At 31.5% G+C, this 18,709-nt stretch overlaps 4 protein-coding genes across 8 annotated transcripts; 3 read left to right on the forward strand and 1 right to left on the reverse strand.

The window, feature by feature from the left end:
• The first annotated feature begins 3,101 nt into the window (after positions 1-3,101).
• LOC105195022 (transcription factor MafG) lies at positions 3,102-4,458 on the forward strand. Its single transcript, XM_011160221.3, has 2 exons — positions 3,102-3,408; positions 3,624-4,458. Exons 1-2 carry the CDS (start codon positions 3,382-3,384, stop codon positions 3,987-3,989), a joined length of 393 nt encoding a protein of 130 aa, XP_011158523.1. The 5' UTR covers positions 3,102-3,381; the 3' UTR covers positions 3,990-4,458.
• LOC105195023 (tRNA (cytosine(38)-C(5))-methyltransferase) lies at positions 4,399-7,445 on the reverse strand. 3 transcript variants are annotated; one of them, XM_039445931.1, is made up of 3 exons: positions 7,321-7,445; positions 5,556-5,650; positions 4,399-5,436 (listed from the first exon to the last, which is right to left on the reverse strand). In XM_039445931.1, the coding sequence occupies exons 2-3, from the start codon at positions 5,608-5,610 to the stop codon at positions 4,412-4,414; spliced, it is 1,080 nt and encodes a 359-aa protein (XP_039301865.1). In that variant the 5' UTR covers positions 5,611-5,650; positions 7,321-7,445; the 3' UTR covers positions 4,399-4,411. The 3 variants fall into 3 exon arrangements, with proteins under 3 accessions (XP_039301865.1, XP_011158525.1, XP_011158526.1); XM_011160223.3 differs by lacking the exon at positions 7,321-7,445 and adding an exon at positions 5,847-6,063; XM_011160224.3 differs by lacking the exon at positions 7,321-7,445 and adding an exon at positions 5,722-5,858.
• Positions 6,991-9,944, forward strand: LOC105206393. 2 transcript variants are annotated; one of them, XR_005574148.1, is made up of 3 exons: positions 6,991-7,562; positions 8,227-8,430; positions 9,292-9,944. XR_005574148.1 is itself a non-coding variant. In XM_039445932.1 (2 exons), exons 1-2 carry the CDS (start codon positions 7,340-7,342, stop codon positions 8,346-8,348), a joined length of 345 nt encoding a protein of 114 aa, XP_039301866.1. In that variant the 5' UTR covers positions 6,992-7,339; the 3' UTR covers positions 8,349-8,505. The 2 variants fall into 2 exon arrangements, 1 of the variants encoding a protein (XP_039301866.1); XM_039445932.1 differs by lacking the exon at positions 9,292-9,944 and having other exon boundaries at positions 6,992-7,562; positions 8,227-8,505.
• A 577-nt stretch (positions 9,945-10,521) lies between these two features.
• LOC105195031 (protein CLEC16A homolog) lies at positions 10,522-16,173 on the forward strand. 2 transcript variants are annotated; one of them, XM_026135588.2, is made up of 14 exons: positions 10,522-11,039; positions 11,113-11,241; positions 11,371-11,504; positions 11,588-11,736; positions 11,913-12,142; positions 12,247-12,439; positions 12,690-13,337; positions 13,425-13,551; positions 13,654-13,808; positions 13,917-14,078; positions 14,188-14,326; positions 14,473-14,776; positions 14,851-14,981; positions 15,072-15,517. In XM_026135588.2, exons 1-14 carry the CDS (start codon positions 10,966-10,968, stop codon positions 15,515-15,517), a joined length of 3,021 nt encoding a protein of 1,006 aa, XP_025991373.1. In that variant the 5' UTR covers positions 10,522-10,965. The 2 variants fall into 2 exon arrangements, with proteins under 2 accessions (XP_025991373.1, XP_025991372.1); XM_026135587.1 differs by having other exon boundaries at positions 10,966-11,039; positions 11,588-11,745; positions 15,072-16,173.
• The last annotated feature ends 2,536 nt before the right edge of the window (positions 16,174-18,709 follow it).

Here is an 18,709-nt window from a genome sequence, read left to right on the forward strand (position 1 = left end):
TAGGCACTTGGAAATTTTATTATATTTTATGCAATTCTGTCAGTTGAATTAATTAGAGTGCACTGAGTCGGATCTTAATCAAAGTTACTCTAATAAAGTATTTAATTTGAAATAATATTTTCTAATTTGGTTATTAATGATCATATTTCTTTAAATTTAATCACGTATGTATCATGTCATTAATATATTATTATGCTACGGTAAATATTACAATAAATTTAAAAAATATAATATAGCCCTCAAATAATCTTAAATGCAAAATTGTATTTTAATCACTTTCATTTTTTTCTCTATTCTATAAATACAATAATTTACTGAATTTGCATGTGATCGATAAATTTATTATTTAATTGGCATTGGTAACTAATTTGTTTCTCTTTATTTTAACGTTAATTTTTTAATATATGAAATAGTACCCATTGATCTATATCTCCTTGAGAGGAGGAATAATAAAGCGTATCACTTTTTCAATAATTCATTGTCAACATTCTTTTAGCTTAACTGGTTTAGCTAAACCAACGTAAACGAGGGAAACGTTAATTATAAATTATAACGCGTGAAATCCAATTCTACTTGCTGTAATTAAATTTAAAGTTATATGTGTATTATAAATAGTAATATTTGTTAAGTTCATCCTACTTTGTAAGGAGTAGATTCATAGATTAAAGCGAGAGAAGCTCTCATTTGTACTGAAATTAATGCGGAGGACGTGTCACGAATAAAGTCCAAGTTATTATAAGTACTAAGATTATGTTAGCATTAGATTATTCCTCTCTCATGGAGAAATATCACCAAATATTAAATTACTAAATTTATCTTAATGGAACGAAATAAACAACTGTAATTTGCAAGATACTGTAGCGAAGAGAATTCAGTGATCACAAATTGTGTGTTATTTATTTATATTTTACATTATATCTAAAATACTTAATATTTACCATATAATATACTTGATATTTTAGAGATATAATGTAATATTTGTAAGGTAGACAATTATAAGGTAGACTTTATCAAATACTAAAGTTAATATTATATGTTATGTATTGTAACTCCCATTTTCTCTCATATATGAATATAATGTCAAATTTAATTATTTGAATGAAATAATATACATATTCTATTTTTTTTTCTTTGTTTTTTTTTAGAGATATTTGTCCTGGAATGTGGAAAGAGAATATTATTTTTTTCCTTCCTTTTTAGAGAGACTTATAACTAGGAGTGTGCGGGTATCCGAGATTTCGGTTTTGGGTCGGGTCGAGAATTTTTTTCGGGATTGGGTCAGGAACCGAAAATTTGTTAAGTTTGAGTACGCGAAAAATTTCGGGTACCCAAAATTAAGTCGGAACCCAAAATCGAAACGGAATCCTAAATTTTGTAAATTTTGAGTACTCGGATCTAAAATCGAGTCAAGTAGCGGTCAGAGATTTAGATACTTTATACATACTGATGTGAGAAACAAATTACTAAATTTACGTAAGGCATTTCGTTTATATTGAATTACTAAATTTGAATACTGCCAATGAAATATTTATTTACAGAATATAAGTATTTACTCAATAAAAAATGATAATTAAATTAGTGGTTACTCCTTGTATTAAATAAATATATATTTACATTCGGAAAAAATTTTATTGGGGCAATATTCAAACAAATAATTATTAAAATTTAGTAATTTTTTTCTTACATCAGTGTATAAAGTATTTAGATCTATGACCGCTACTCGATTTTAGATCCGAGTACTCAAAATTTACAAAATTTTGGGATTTTGTCTCGATTTCGGGTTCCGACAGGATTTCAGGTACCCAAACTTTACAAACTTTCGGGTCCCGACAAAAAATCCTGATCCGACTCGAAGCTCGGGTATCCGTAATTTCAGGTACCCGCACACCCCTAATTATCTAACGCTTTGAGATATAAAATCATCATTTCGATCTCCTGAATACGAATAATTCTCTCACTCTTTTTTTTTAGTTGAATATCTGTCCATTCTATTTTCTACTAGTCTTTTTTTCTTTTCAAGTAGACGCTATTGTCATGTTTGCCATTCCCATTGAGGTGCTCGTCCCACGTGTGATTTTAGTTTTTCATTAGTTGGACGCAGAATTAAATTTTGCGGAACTATGCGATATTCAATATAAAATTAAGTTTAAATTAAATAGGGCTTTAACGCTACATTTAGCGTTAAAGCCCATATTAGATATCTTTTAGACAATCTAGTTAATAGGCATTCCATTTGTAATTTTATGCCATATAATTTGTAATTTTATGCCATATACTGTTCAAGAATTAAATATTAAAGATAAACGCATTAAAATTAAAGAACATGAGATAAAGAATTTTGAATACAATTGTGTCACATTTATCTCTTCTGGAACGTTTAGAAATTTATCAGGAAAGAGACGCTCTTATTCCTGTTAGCACACGTAATATCAAACGATGTGTGCTATCGAGAAAGAGACGTTCTCATCACATAATCATCCGTCGTATGAAATTCAGGACCGAATGAGAGTATCATAATTACTTTTTCAATTTTTAACAGTTTTTTTCTTTTAAAAATTAGTCAAAATTATAAAATAATTAAATTTAAAAATAATAAAAACTAATGAATAAGTAAAAAAATGAAACGTAAGTTGTCTGTACGTATATGTATACGTTCCTCTGTTACGTTGTATCTCATTAAACTTAAAACAAAAGCTATAAAATTAAATCTGCGCGACCACGCATTCTTTCATGGAGTAAATCATTGAAATTTATAATATAAATGTCTATGGAGTAAACCTACTGTTTATACTATGTCATCGCTCTTCAGTTATTATCGTGCTCCTTTGCTAATTAGCATGGTGGAAGAAACAAGTTACAAGATCGATTGAATAGTATCTTGTCGATAGTTTATATTACGTATACTGTAGCTTTTCAGTTCTGTTCAAACAATTTCGGAACACATAATTTGGACATAATTTGAACCTATCACGATACACGAGGAACGAAATCGACAACATGGAGTAACCAATCAGATTTGTCATCTTGTCCTTTCTAACCTATATATGTACTTTATTCCAGCTAAATACATTGGACGCGACGATCGGTCCAGTCGTTTTCCACATTTATGAGCCGAAGAAATTAACAGATGCATATAAAGTTGAATTAAAATCTTAAAAATTTGACAAAGAATGAAACGAAAAGCCTTATTATATACATATATATGTATGTGGGATAGATGTTTTCAGAATGGTACTGAGTTAGAACGGCGAACGCGTCTCTTTCAGGTCTACGAGAATGACTAAGCATATTTATCGGGAAAACGCAAAAGACAGAGGTATTCGGGCGTTTTCGAGGCTATTTCGTTCTCGAGCGTGAAAAACTGCCGAGTCGAAAAAAGCTATGGATGGAAAAAGATCGATTAAAATGGTATGTAACGTGTCGCGTGCCTAGCGTCCCCTCTTTTTCCCCTCTTGATATTTTGCAAGTGCAGATGTTTGCGAACCGTCAATTTGACAAGTCACACATATACAATTTATCATTGTTTAACTTAAATACTCAATACTTATGTACAAATAAAGCGTATGATTCCATAAAATTTTCCACAAGATTCCATTAATTGTATATTATATTTGTTGATATAGGATCCGCTATCACCTGGACCATGTCTGGACATCAGTGACGATGAGCTTGTTACAATATCTGTGCGGGATTTGAACAGACAGTTGAAATTACGTGGATTGTCCAGAGAGGAGATTGTACGTATGAAACAGCGAAGACGTACACTGAAGAACAGAGGCTATGCAGCTAGTTGCCGCATAAAACGCATCGAGCAAAAGGACGAATTGGAATCTGAAAAGACTCAAGAATATCGCGATATGGAAACCATGCAGGAGGACAACAATCAAATGAGAGAAGAGATAGAATCCTGGCATTCCAAGTATCAAGCGCTCAAAAAGTTTGCTCAAGAAAAGAAAATTATGATTCCACCAGATTTGGAAAACATGTAGAAAAATTTAAATATTCTAATTAACTTTAACATATATACACATTAATATAAATTATGTTATTCCTACAGCGTAATTTGAATTCTAAGCTATATGTACAAAATGAAGTTTTCTATAATTTCTAAAAAAATAAATTGCAAACAGTTGCAACATTGTGTTAAACATGTACCAACAATCCTACATTACAAATAGAAGAATATTTAATAGTAAAATGATTAGTAAAGTTTTCAATATTTCAACTGTTTACAATTTTTATTATTTTTTTAGAACTGTAGAAAAAAATATTTTATAGAAATAATTCAGGTGTCTTAAGTTATAAGAGTATTATTATGTATGAAATACTTATAAATATAAGAGAATATGACTTTATATGTAATAGTGTTAAGGGACAAAGGATGGAAAATTATGGTAATTTCATTGACTTTTCATATATCTTCATTTTCAGTACATAATAAAAGTATTAATCTGCTAACTACATGAATATTTAATGAATTTCCTAATAGCCGATATTTTTGTTTATCTGTAATATGTTCTGGAAAATGAAAATCTTCTGGAAAACACATTAATCGACATACCTCTTTAGGCGAAAAAAATCTAAGTTTCAAATCTGACAAAATCTGCAACTGTTTGTCTGAATCGTTCTCGTGACTGCCAACTTCATTATACTTTAATCTGATTATTTCATCCGTAAATGGACAGTATACAGATCCTGTACCTTCAGCGTAATGACCATATCCCTTGGTGAAACAACAAGAACCATTGCTCTCAGATGTTCGTATGTCCAACACCCATGCTCTCTTTTGTAATACTTTAGAAGGCACTAAATATTTTGATTCTTCAATATTTTCCAAAATATTGTCTAATGTGTAACACAATCTGTTAAATTTTGGATTAATTTTGCCTTTCTTTTCTGCTAATGCCAAGTGCTTACTTTTTGGCAGTAACTCAAATAATTCAGGCAGCAAATCATTTTCCAATGAAGATTGCTCAAAACAGAATTTCAAATTATTCTTTTTTGCCAGTAAATAATATCTGTGTCTACTGTTTGGTATACCAAATTGACATGGACTTAATATGAACTCTCTGTAAATATATCCGCAACTTTCTATACAATCTACTAGCTTGTCTCTCATTTGAGATACTTCAAAACCTTTAACATTCTCGAGCAAAATGTATTTTAAATCTTTTAAATCTGATATCAAGTTCAAAATGTGCAACAAGGAGCAACTTCTATTATCAAGAGTGTCCTTCCTTAATCCTAATCTAGTAAAAGGTTGACACGGAGGACTCATAAGTATAATGTCAATGTTCAACTTGTTTAATTCCTGTGCGTTAATAGATTGTATATTTCTATTTATAAGAACAGTTTCCGGGAAGTTGTGATGGTAAACGTCGTTTGCAATAGGATTTATATCAATTGCTGTCACAACTTTTGCCGCAATTCCACTCTCTGAAATGATACAATAAAGACGAATTAATTACCACCACAGGTTAATTTACTCTAATACTTATAGAAACACGATTCATAAATGCGATTATGAAATAATTTTCGATAATTTAAAAATTTACCACAGAGCGCATAATGCATTCCTCCGATACCGCTGTACAGCTCCATTACCCTCATTATTAGTGATTTGCTCCAATTTACTTCAAACTGTTTTTAACTGGAACAAAATATATGTGATACATCATATTTTGTGTGATGCGCTCTTTCTAGAATGAAATGGCTATGTACCGTTTTTTATTCATATCATGAAGAAAGACAACAGTTGTATTCAAAACCGACCACATTTCTATTACCGACTTAATCATCTAAGGACCGATCGTTGCAAGAAATCAATGTTAAAGCGTGCGACTTACCGTCGATCACGAATGTTTGCGATTATTCTCTATCGGATTTCAAATCGTTCAATTTTGCGTAAATAGTAAAATGGCTGAGAGAGGTTAGGTTAGGTTAGCATCTACTACTTGAATCGGATCTGTAGGTAGTAACTAGAGTCCTGATAATAAAGAGAGAAGCGACATTGATGTCCGAAGCTCTGATTGGTAATCTGATTGATACTTGATTGGCTAAGCGAGCAGCCATATTGTGACCACAGCTGTTTACAGAATGATACGAATGGTGTTTAATGACGTTAGAGCGGTCCCAAAATGGCGGTGGAGGACTCAATTGGATACTGAAAGTTGTGGTGGGGGTTCGATGTCGCTTCTCTCTTTATATAGGACTCTAGTGCTGACTTGAGACTCGATTATGAATATGAATACCGGCCTTGGCTTGTTTTCTGCTCCTGCACTAGACTGCATTCGAACGTTCCTTCTTGCTTGCACTTACTTTCAAATATATATCTATTTCATTTTAAGTGCACACTAATTCAGGGAGTTCAGGAACAGAAAACAAACGAACTGTATATTATACATTGCAGTTTCGAAAAAAAAAGTTGAGAGAAAATATAAAGACTGTAATAAAAATTCAATATCTTTTTAACTTTTTGTATTTAAAGTAAAACAGATATATATTAAATATTAAGAAAAAAAATTATAAGTACAGAAAGTTAATCCGTTTGTTTTCTGTTCCTGAACTTCCTGAATTAGTGTACACTTAAAATGAAATAGATATATATTTGAAAGTTAGTAAAAGCAAGAAAGATCGTTCCAGTGCAGTCTAGTGCAGGAATAGAAAACAAGCCTTAAGCCCGTATCAGACTATGCATTGAAGATTATGATTGAAGATTAAAGATTGAGCTTTGGCCAATCAAAATAAAAGGAGTTAAAATTTCCTTGTTTTGATTGGTCAAATTTCAATCTTTAATCTTCAATCTCAATCTTCAATGCGTAGTCTGATACGAGGCTTGTTTTCTATTCCTGCACTAGACTGCACTGGAACGTTCCTTCTTGCTTTTGCTAACTTTGAAACATCTATCTATTTCATTTTAAGTGTACATACACTTGTTTAGAGAGTTCAGGAACAGAAAACAAACGGACGGGCTTTATAATCAATGTTCTAGTGCATGTCTCAATACCAAATTGGCCCAACTGTCAGAACATGACAGAGAATTTTGTCGTTTTGTATTGGCGGCGCTAAAACCGGCTAGATAACGAAAAATTCAAATCTTACAAGTATATTTATTAGTGGTGATGACCATGGCTACGTTCCGTTTCACGCATAATGCGCATGGCCATCATTTTATCCTTGTAATTTCCCAAATGTTAAACAAGGACAAAATGATACATCATGCGCATCATGCGTGAAACGGAACGTAGCCCATGATGTAAGACTCACAAATCGTCGTAAATTCCAGCGGGAAAGATTCTGGAATTTCTTTCTTAATTTTACCTGGTGTTGCCTGGTAATCATGAGTTCGGCCAGGCGGAGATCGTCTAGTAATCCCGTAAGGAGGTATGGTATCCAACGGGAAACCAGCTTAACTCGGAACGATCAACGGGTACAACCTGGCCTGAAACCGAAGGAAATTTCAACGTGCGGTGAAACCTCGCACGTTTCTAGGCCACGTTTTCGAAGCTCGTCCAGTGACAGAACGAGAGCACTCTGCAAAAAGTCGTACTTGAAAGTGCCAGGTAAATCTCGATTTTTTTTGTGAACAGCTTTTTTATCTGGGTATCTCTACATGGGTATCTCTAGTCCAACCTATTTAAAAATAATTTTTTTTTAATCTTTAAAAATTCATGAACACCCAAATTTTTAGAACAAGAATCTGCACTTTATTTTAGAAAAAAAAAATATATAGTTTTTATTTGCTTTTAAAGTTTAAAATGGAAATTACTATGAATAGAAACTGATTATCCACTATATTTGTAAGGTAAGAATTAATTTAGTAATAGCGAATAAAATTAAATATAAAAGAAATTTATAAGTACCTCATTGACCATGCCCTAATCTTGGCTCTAGTCTTTATTTTGTGTGTGTGTGTGTGTGTGTGTGCGTGCGTGCGTGCGTGTGTGTGTGTGTGTGTGTGTGTGTGTGTGTGTGTGTGTGTGTGTGTGTGTGTGTGTGTGGGCTGATGAAAGGAGCTAACATAATTTAAAACTCAATGAGTTTATTATGAAACACGAGTTTGAAGTCTTAATTTATGTATAACGAACTAGCTTTAATAGCAACTCTTTATTGTTGATTTTTAAATGTGAGCTTATATATATTGCTCAATTTTCTATTTATTTAATTCAAGGTATTTCAATTTTTCTCTATTTAAATCGTTTTCAACTCCTGTATGTATGTTCGCAGGTATGACTCCAATATGTCAACCAACAACTACAATTACTCCAGTGAGACTTTCCCCTAAGCTTCAAGAAAACATAGTACTTACAAATCCATGCAGACTCAAAGTACCATTACGAATGGATTGATCACTATCTGGTGAACGTAGCAGGGCTTGGAATGAAGATAAAGTTGACAAAGAAGAAAAATTATTAAACCAATATTTGCAAGATATTTTGGGTATCCAACAGGGTATCACTGATGACGATACAACTCAAGCACATAAAGAATTGGAAGAAGCAAAAATGAAGTTACAAGTGCACGAGAAAGAGTCACAAAAATTGGATGAAAAAATTGAATGTCTGCATCATAAATTAACATCTTTGCGCGCTAAGGAATCTAAAGGATTAGAATTATTTAATAATATGGAGGCTTTAAACCAACTTTCGATGGAGAAGAAGCAATTAAATGTACAGTGCCAAGTTTTAAAGCAAATTCAGAAGGAAATATACAATGTGAAGAATCTCTTGCGAAAAATCAACCAATGTCTAAGTTAGAAGAAGATTATTTAGAAATTTTACGATTATTTAGAAGAAGATAAATTTAGATATCTAATTAGATATCTAAATTGAATTTTTTTTATAACTCTCTTAAATATTCGTTAAATTGTTGAATATAATTCTGAATTTCGATGCATTTGATGAAAATATCTTCTTCTAACTTAGATATTTGTTGATTTTCCGCAATAGAGATTAATTCTTCACATTGTATATTTCCTATCTGAATTTGCTTCTTTAAAACTTGGCACTGTACATTTAATTGGTTCTTCTCCATCGAAAGTTTGTTTAAATAAGCCTCCATATTATTAAATAATTCTAATCCTTTAGATTCTTTAGCGCGCAAAGATGTTAATTTATGATGCAGACATTCAATTTTTTAACAAATTCGAATTGGAAAACTTGCCATTCGTAGGAATGGAACAGCAGGCTCAAACTTCCAGGATGGAATTTCAAGCCCTGTTGGAATGTTACAGGGCTTGAAATGAAGATAAAGTTGACAAAGAAGAAAAACTATTAAACCAATATTGGCAAGATATTTTGGGTATCCAACAGGGTATCACTGATGACGATACAACTCAAGCACATAAAGAATTGGAAGAAGTAAATATGAGGTTACAAGTGCTTGTAACTTTATTTTTACTTCTTCCAATTCTGTATGTGCTTGAGTTGTATCGTCATCAGTGATACCCTGTTGGATACCCAAAATATCTTGCAAATATTGGTTTAATAATTTTTCTTCTTTGTTAACTTTATCTTCATTCCAAGCCCTGTAACATTCCAACAGGGCTTGAAATTCCATCCTGGAAGTTTGAGCCTACTGTTCCATTCCTACGAATGGCAAGTTTTCCAATTCGAATTTATTAAAAAATTGAATGTCTGCATCATAAATTAACATCTTTGCGCACTAAGGAATCTAAAGGATTAGAATTATTTAATAATATGGAGGCTTATTTAAACCAACTTTCGATGGAGAAGAAGCAATTAAATGTACAGTGCCAAGTTTTAAAGAAGCAAATTCAGATAGGAAATATACAATGTGAAGAATTAATCTCTATTGCGAAAAATCAACAAATATCTAAGTTAGAAGAAGATATTTTCATCAAATGCATTGAAATTCAGAATTGTATTCATCAATTTAACGAATATTTAAGAGATTTATAAAAAAAATTCAATTTAGATATATAATTAGATATCTGTGCCGCCTTTATACCTCCCTAGCGTGCGTGTGGGATGTGAGAAGTAGCTAGAGTCTTTTCACTGGCAAGCATTGGCGAGGCATTATCGAATTACAACAGATCTTCCGTGATTTACTTATAATTTTTTGAACATAGAAACCTATATAGAAATTTTGTAAACTCATTTTGTAAACTTTACTGTGAAACGTTTAGTAGTGAACCTCGGACACTCACGTACTGTATATATAGATTGTTTAGCTTTGAATGTCTCTACTAGTCTCTTCCTTATTTCTGGAAGAAAACCAAGAATAATCCGTGCAATATTCGTGCGATATCATTATAAAATATTATGTAAGCTTTCATTGTGCTTCGTAATTGCAATATAAAAAAAATTCCATTAAATTTTCCAACAAAATGTCCAATTTCAAATAAAATTTCTAATAAATTTTTATTGTATGTGATTTCAAGGCTCTGGTCTTATTACCCAAATCATCCGATTATCTGAAAAAAAGAATGATGTAATTTGTTTAGTAATTATGCAAAAAGTATAAGAGGTAGTAACTAGACATTAACCTAACCTAACATAACCCGTAATATAACCTAATCCAACTTTTGACGTAACTCGTCGATTGTGATCTCCGTCTTAATAGAAGTTGAATCAAGCTGGATATTATTTTTCATCGTGTAAAATTCAGCAGTTTGTAAATGACTTGATCACAGGAGCGAAATTAACGTGTCATTAGGCAGAGAACAATGAACGGCAACTTAACGTACATGTAACGAAGCAGCAACGACTTGTTTGCCAATAGTCGGTGTCTTAACCTAAACCCGAATGAGACAATGTAAAAGGTAAAGTCCACCTTGCTCTCGACTGCTCTCGACAGTCGTGCTGTGCACGCTGCTATTTTACACGATGGACATGGGCTCAGCAAAACAATACATCTCTGAGATTATCGCGTGAAAGAGTTTACTCTCGCAGTGAAGTTTGGATGAAACGCGAATGCAGGCACATCCACTCGAGATAGTTGAAAATGTTTCGCAGTCGGAGCTGGTTCGGTGGCGGACTTTGGAAGCCCAAAAATCCACATTCTCCAGAGCACCTGAAGTACGTACGGACGTGTTATCTTATCAAATGGCTCGATTTACGAATATATGTTTGTTTATATTATTATATTCAGGTATCTATACAATGTCTTGTCAAAGAATCAGACTGTGTCAGAGAACAACAGAGGTTTACTGGTCGAAACTCTGCGTTCGATAGCTGAGATTCTGATATGGGGCGATCAAAATGATAGTAGTGTATTTGAGTAAGTAGAGATGTCAATATTGTCTTTGGATTCATATCGATAAATGATATTCTGGAAAACCATAATTAATGTATCTTGATATATAAAATAAAGAAATATCGAGGCATGACTAATGGAATATATTTACAGCTTTTTTCTGGAGAAGAACATGCTTTCGTTTTTCCTACGTATCATGAAGCAAAAATGTGGAAGTTATGTGTGTGTTCAGTTGCTTCAAACGTTAAATATTTTATTTGAAAATATACGCAATGAAACATCCTTATGTAAGTTTTGTAGAATTTTTTTTTTTATTAAGCAACTCCCAAGTGATTATTACAATTTTTTTAAAATTGTTTTTTGTTTTCAGATTATTTGTTAAGTAACAATCATGTAAATAGTATAATTGTGCACAAATTTGACTTTAGCGATGAAGAAGTAATGGCATATTATATCAGTTTTCTGAAAACATTGAGTTTGAAATTAAACGCACATACTATCCATTTCTTCTATAATGAGGTAAACGAGGTACACACTTAACGATTCTGTTTTGTCTTTTAATTATAATTTGTGTTTGTTGATTAATAATTGCTAAGTAAAAAAAATGTAAGATGCTTAAAAACGTATCTATAATGTCCATTAATAATCTACTGTCATTGACAAAATTGTAATAAATTCTTTTTTTTTCTTATTAGCATACCAATGATTTTCCACTGTACACAGAAGCGATCAAATTTTTCAATCATTCAGAAGGTATGGTGCGCATAGCTGTGAGAACTCTGACGTTAAATGTATATCGCGTAGAGGATGCATCCATGCTAGCTTTTATAAGGGATCGTACGGCTGCGCCATATTTTAGTAATCTTGTTTGGTTTATCGGTGACCATATTATAGAATTGGACACTTGTGTTCGGAATGATGCCGAGTAAGTATCGATATTAAAATGTCTTTATTTTTCTAAAAATATATTAATAAAATGTGTATTGTTAATAAAATCTTTTATTATTAATACATTTCTCTTCCCTTTAGTCATCAAAGTCAAAATAGATTGTCGGATTTAGTGGCGGAACATTTGGATCATCTACATTATTTAAATGATATTTTATGTTTGAATATACCGGACTTGAATAAGGTTTTATCGGAACATTTATTACATAAATTGTTAATCCCATTGTATGTCTATTCTCTAATGAAATACAAAAATACTTTGTGCCAAACTCAGGTAAAGATTAAAATTTTTATCTCATTACAGGAATATTTAATATAGTGTTTTTTTTTAATAATAATTTTTTAAATGATATAAATTTACCTTATTTAGATATTTAATGTTTTTTATTTTACTTTAAAAATATTGTCAAACGCTAATAAGCTTCTTTATATACTATTTAACTTTATGTACTAAGCTTTTTTATATACTATTATTGATATAAAATAATTATTATTTTTTATAATAATATAATTTGAATTTTTAGGATGAGAAAAAACACGTCAGTGTGGTGGTAGCACTTTTTCTACTTTCTCAAGTCTTTTTGATAGTATCGCACGGACCTCTTGTACATACGTTAGCAACTATAATGCTCATGTCCGATTTAGAGACGATCGAAATTGGAACAAATAGAGTTTTGGAAAAATTCGGAGATATAATATCAAATAAGTCTGATGCTCTTTCATCGCCGAGAGAAACGTCAAAATCTTCAGAAGTTTTACACGAAGAGCGCTCAACATCTGAATCTTACAATCAAGAAAGCAGTATAGGAAGTATAAAAGAGATTAAAAGTGCAATTGATGAAGTAGAAGAATTTAATCGTCCGAGCACGTCTTTTGACGATGCTTCAACCCCTGTAAATACTCCTGTTCTTACGAGTACACCAGTAAATACAAGCATGGCAAGTGAAGAGGATTTAGAGGAAATTAAGCATTTGAATGTGACAGATGAAGAGAAAGAACAACGCTTAGCATTGGAAAGCCCTTTGATGCCTCATCAAAGTCAAAATGATATATTCGATTCCTTAGCAAAGAAACCATTTCTAGAAACAATAACCAATTCCTTATTATGCACAGAAAATGATTATGCTGCATTATTCGCACTCTGCCTATTATATGCATTAGCTAATAATCAGGTAATTATTATAAATTTTGATCTGTTTTATATAATAATAATAATAATAATAATAATAATAATAATAAACCCTTCTATTATTTACCAGGGTATAAGTCGTAAAATTCTAGACATAATTTTATCTCCATTCCATAATAATACATCAATAAAAAATTCTTATAATGAATTACTCATGGATAGATTGATTCATATTATAACTTTGAGTTGTCAAACAAGTGAGTTACGTTAATATTTTCTACTAAAATATATGCGAATTTAACGGGTTTTTTTTTTACACAGTTTTTCCATATTTTATAAATATATCAATTCTTTATTAGATTCCAAAGTGAGACTCATTACACTGGAATTAACTGTCAAGTTGTTAATTCAATTGACGGTATCCGAAGGACAATGCCTGTTGCGAGAATCACATCTAACAGTCATTGAAGCAGCGAAAGAACAAAGTACATCCCTACTAAAAAATTTTTACAAGGTGTGTAAATTATTAAAATTAGTCTAAGGTTGCATCTTACTTGCATAAATTCTCTTTGCTTTTTGTCTTATAAATGCATTTTGATAAAAATATATTAATTTTATTCAGAGCGAAGATATTTTTTTGGACATGTTTGAGGATGAATATAGCGAAATTCAGAAACGACCGTTAAATGTCGAGTGGTTAATGATGGATAGCAATATTTTATTGCCTCCTACAGGCACACCTATGACTGGAATTGAATTTAGTAAAAGACTGCCGTGTGGTGAGGTAGGATGAAATTGAAATAATTTTTAGATAAATATATAAAGCTAGAAAAATAATTTTAATTTATAGTAATTTATGATAAGAAAAGATAAAATCATGAATGATTGTGTAGGTGGAAAGGGCACGTCGTGCAATAAGAGTTTTCCTCTTGATACGAGAGCTATCTCTAACACTTAATATGGAAGTGGAAACTCATTTACCACTGACTAATCCAGCTAATTGTGTACAAGTTAACAACGTTCTTGACCTAAGTAAAAGTTATTTGTTTTATACACATAGTTAACTATTCAAAATATAATGAAGTTAACATATATTTGACGCGCAATATTTTTTTCATTTATTCAATTATAAGTAAAATTAGATAAATGAGATTTGTTATTCACAACTTTGTTTGTAGATAACAGTGACTTGATTGCGTGCACAGTCCAATGGAAAGACGGTCAGAAAATTCGTCGTTTTTTAGTTATTGACGTTGTACAATTGATTCTTGTGGAACCTGATATCAGTAAGCTTGGATGGGGTGTTGCAAAGTTAGTTGGTTTTTTACAAGACATTGATGTGGCTGGCGACAAGGATGATTCAAGATGCTTGTATCTAACGATTTATAAACCATTAAGCAACAGCACAGGCAATCGTATACCGTTGCTATCTGCTAAATTTATTTTTGATGATCATATTCGATGCATGGCAGCCAAACAAAGGTTGGTTTTGTAAACTTTAAGCAAAATCATATTATTATTTTTAAATGAATTAAATCGATGAAATATTAATTTAGATTGACAAAAGGGCGAATAAAAGCAAGACAAAAGAAGATGAATCAGATCGCTAGATTATTGGACATTCCAACAAGTATGCCTCATTGTTCGACACCACCCAATTATGCTTTGCGTGGTTTACGACATGACCGTAAGTTTCAATTATAGCTAAAATTATAGCTAATAACAAGCTAAAATTAGTCAGTAGAACCTTTGCAAAGGATCGATTAAATTTTTTTAGGTATAGTTGGACGTGGTCAGAGATTGCAAAGGGATCAACAAGCGAGGCCGATGTTTACGGTAAACAAAGTTCCTGGATTCGCGGCTCAAATGCGTAGAGAAAATATTAGGCCGATAGCATCATCGAGTTCCAAACGCGATGATGCCAGTTCGAACGAGAGAGTTCATGAAAATGGTTTACGATCTAGAGACGGTTCGCCGAAAATGCCAAGACCGCGAAGCGAGGAAATCCCTCTAGAGGACATGTGTATTCGGAAAGCTTCTCTCACGTCCAACGGACTGAACGTAACGCACATATGCCCAGAAAGGAGGGATAGTCAAGGTGCTTGTTCGAATAACAGCGAGTCTTCGTCTGTAATTAGGAATCATTCTGAAGAAACTTCTTTCACATCTCCACAAGGGCAAGAACCAAAGCCACGCAGAAAGGGTCAAGTGGAAACTGTGTGATTAAAACAGTACAGTTAACTCAAACTAAAATAATTCGAACTAAACGTATCTTTTAAAAACTTTAAAGGACGAAATGAAAACGTGTATATGTCATACTTTTAAGTTAACAAAAAGAGCCTGCTTGACTAATTTAATAAAAAAATTTTTAGTATAAATATTTTATTTTATAACTAGTAAAACTAATTTTTATGATACTTTTATCAAATTTGTGATGGCAATAGTAATTAATCAATTTTTTTCAATGAAAGGTCTTGATTAACACAGAACAAATTAGGAGATGGAAGCTATTAATATAATATTTTTAAATCATTATTTTACGTTTCTTTGATCTTAAAAATCACTGAGGCTTATTTTATCTATACAGATATCTCATTTTAATTTTAAATCTATTCGCACTATTCTATTGATATAAATATCACTTTAAAGGAATCACACTTCTCGTAATTATTTTATATGTTATATATTTCTGTTTTGGGGTTATAGTTTTTCTATAATTTAAAAAATAAACAAAATTACATTTTTTAGATAGCATTAATCATTTATATTTATATCTAAAATCAATTGTTGAAATATTAATCTATTGTGAATGACTGTAAAGCATAAGATTTAAGAATTGAATATAAAAATATACACTAACTAAACTGTTATGTCAAAAATTGTATCTTTATTTCATGCATTGGAGCATATTCTGCACATGTATAGATATATGATTATTATAAACAATTTTTTAAAGAATAACATAGCAAGGAACAGTTTTGTTTTGTTAAACTTCGTAAATATATATATATATATTTTTACAGATCAGAGAAGAGATCAAATTTTCAAACGTTCCTTTCAATGTTACGTAAGAAAAGATAATTTTTCATTAAATTATTTTATACACATTGCAAGAAAAATTAATAATTACATTAAATTAAAAATAATGAGAATTTAATTATGTGTTACTTAAGATCGCTTAAAAAAATCGATAAAAGTTGTTAGATGATGTGTCGATAAATAAGGTAAGCGAGAATTAGGTCTTACAGCGCTCAAAAAATACCAAAAAATATTGTGTCTAAAGTATCAGGAATTATAACAGGAAAGCAGAATAGGCAAGGAAGTTGCCGATAATACGTGGCATAAATTTTGTATCGGCGCGCTGATTGGTCAGCGTCTTCGCGGCGGGAGCATCTCTATTACGCTCGTATCGACGCGCTGATTGGTCGGTTCTTTCGATTACGCAACCGGTGCTCTCATTGGCCGGTGCCAGGAAGCCATCGTTGTTGGTTTAGCCAATTACCGCGTGGTTCTTCCCATGAAGTGGGGAGTTTATTCTACCTAAAATCCAGCAAACCTACTTGCTAATTCTGTACTCCTAATAACTTTGACGATTTTTCGAGCTGTTTAATCAGACGGATGTCGCCATTTCTTCGATGTTACCTGCTTCCTTCTGTCCGTAATATACTTTACTAATAACTTTGATGAATATTCGAAGCTTCAAGAGGCACATGTGTTCTAATAAAGGAACCTTTTCAAATATGTGATGGCAATAGTAATCAATTTTTTCAATAAAAATTCTTGATTAGCACTGGACAAATTAGGAGATGGAAGCTGTTAAATAACATTCTTAAATCATCATTATACGTTTCTTTGATCTTAGAAATCACTGAGGCTTATTTTATCTATACAAATATCTCATTTTAATTTTAAATCTATTCGCACTGTTCTATTGATATAAATATCACTTTAAAGGAATCACACTTCTCGTAATTATTTTATATGTTGTATATTTCTGTTTTGGGGTTAGTTTTTCTATAATTTAAAAAATAAACAAAATTACATTTTTTAGATAGCATTAATCATTTATATTTATATCTAAAATCAATTGTTGAAATATTAATCTATTGTGAATGACTGTAAAGCATAAGATTTAAGAATTGAATATAAAAATATACACTAACTAAACTGTTATGTCAAAAATTGTATCTTTATTTCATGCGTTGGAGCATATTCTGCACATGTATAGATATATGATTATTACAAACAATTTTTTAAAGAATAACATAGCAAGGAACAGTTTTATTTTGTTAAACTTCGTAAATATATATATATTTTTACAGATCAGAGAAGAGATCAAATTTTCAAACGTTCCTTTCAATGTTACGTAAGAAAAGATAATTTTTCATTAAATTATTTTATACACATTGCAAGAAAAATTAATAATTACATTAAATTAAAAATAATGAGAATTTAATTATGTATTACTTAAGATTGCTTAAAAAAATCGATAAAAGTTGTTAGATGATGTGTCGATAAATAAGGTAAGCGAGAATTAGGTCTTACAGCGCTCAAAAATACCAAAAAATATTGTGTCTAAAGTATCAGGATTTATAACAGGAAAGCAGAATAGGCAAGGAAGTTGCCGATAGTACGTGGCATAAATTTTGTATCGGCGCGCTGATTGGTCAGTGTTTTCGCGGCGGGGGCATCTCTATTACGCTCGTATCGACGCGCTGATTGGTCGGTTCTTTCGATTACTCAACCGGTGCTCTCATTGGCCGGTGCCAGGAAGCCATCGTTGTTGGTTTAGCCAATTACCACGTGGTCCTTCCCATGAAGTGGGGAGTTTATTCTACCTAAAATCCAGCAAACCTACTTGCTAATTCTATACTCCTAATAACTCTGACGATTTTTCGAGCTGTTTAATCAGACGGACGTCGCCATTTCTCCGATGTTACCTGCTTCCTTCTGTCCGTAATATACTTTAGTAATAACTTTGATGAATATTCGAAGCTTCGAGAGGCACATATGTTCTAATAAAGGAACCTTTTCAAATATGTGATGGCAATAGTAATCAATTTTTTCAATAAAAATTCTTGATTAGCACTGGATAAATTAGGAGATGGAAGCTGTTAAATAACATTCTTAAATCATCATTATACGTTTCTTTGATCTTAGAAATCACTGAGGCTTTTTATCTATATGTATATTGCAGATACCTCATTTCTTTGATTATATAGTTGTATAGCCAAAGCCTCATTTTAATTTGAAATCTGTAACTATTTTGATCACTTTTTTTTTTAAGGAATCACGCTTCTCTGAATTATATTGTCTATACATACATACATACATACATACATATATATATATATATATATATACATATATATGTTATGATATATATATATATATATATGTTTTGAGGTTATAGTT

Source organism: Solenopsis invicta, chromosome 2 (assembly GCF_016802725.1).
Source record: "Solenopsis invicta isolate M01_SB chromosome 2, UNIL_Sinv_3.0, whole genome shotgun sequence".
NCBI classification, from domain to species: Eukaryota; Metazoa; Arthropoda; class Insecta; order Hymenoptera; family Formicidae; genus Solenopsis; species Solenopsis invicta.

Excerpts from the sequence above, each read along its gene's own strand:
- LOC105195022 (XM_011160221.3), top strand. The coding sequence starts at position 3,382 with ATGGATGGAAAAAGATCGATTAAAATG. Across the intron at positions 3,409-3,623 it reads GAAAAAGATCGATTAAAATG|GATCCGCTATCACCTGGACC; the intron begins GTATGTAACGTG and ends TTGTTGATATAG.
- LOC105195023 (XM_039445931.1), bottom strand. The coding sequence starts at position 5,610 with ATGAGGGTAATGGAGCTGTACAGCGGTATCGGAGGAATGCATTATGCG. Across the intron at positions 5,437-5,555 it reads AATGCATTATGCGCTCTGTG|AGAGTGGAATTGCGGCAAAA; the intron begins GTAAATTTTTAA and ends GTATCATTTCAG.
- LOC105206393 (XM_039445932.1), top strand. The coding sequence starts at position 7,340 with ATGAGTTCGGCCAGGCGGAGATCGTCTAGTAATCCCGTAAGGAGGTAT. Across the intron at positions 7,563-8,226 it reads GTCGTACTTGAAAGTGCCAG|GTATGACTCCAATATGTCAA; the intron begins GTAAATCTCGAT and ends GTATGTTCGCAG.
- LOC105195031 (XM_026135587.1), top strand. The coding sequence starts at position 10,966 with ATGTTTCGCAGTCGGAGCTGGTTCGGTGGCGGACTTTGGAAGCCCAAA. Across the intron at positions 11,505-11,587 it reads ACGCAATGAAACATCCTTAT|ATTATTTGTTAAGTAACAAT; the intron begins GTAAGTTTTGTA and ends TTTTGTTTTCAG. Across the intron at positions 11,746-11,912 it reads TCTATAATGAGGTAAACGAG|CATACCAATGATTTTCCACT; the intron begins GTACACACTTAA and ends TTTTCTTATTAG.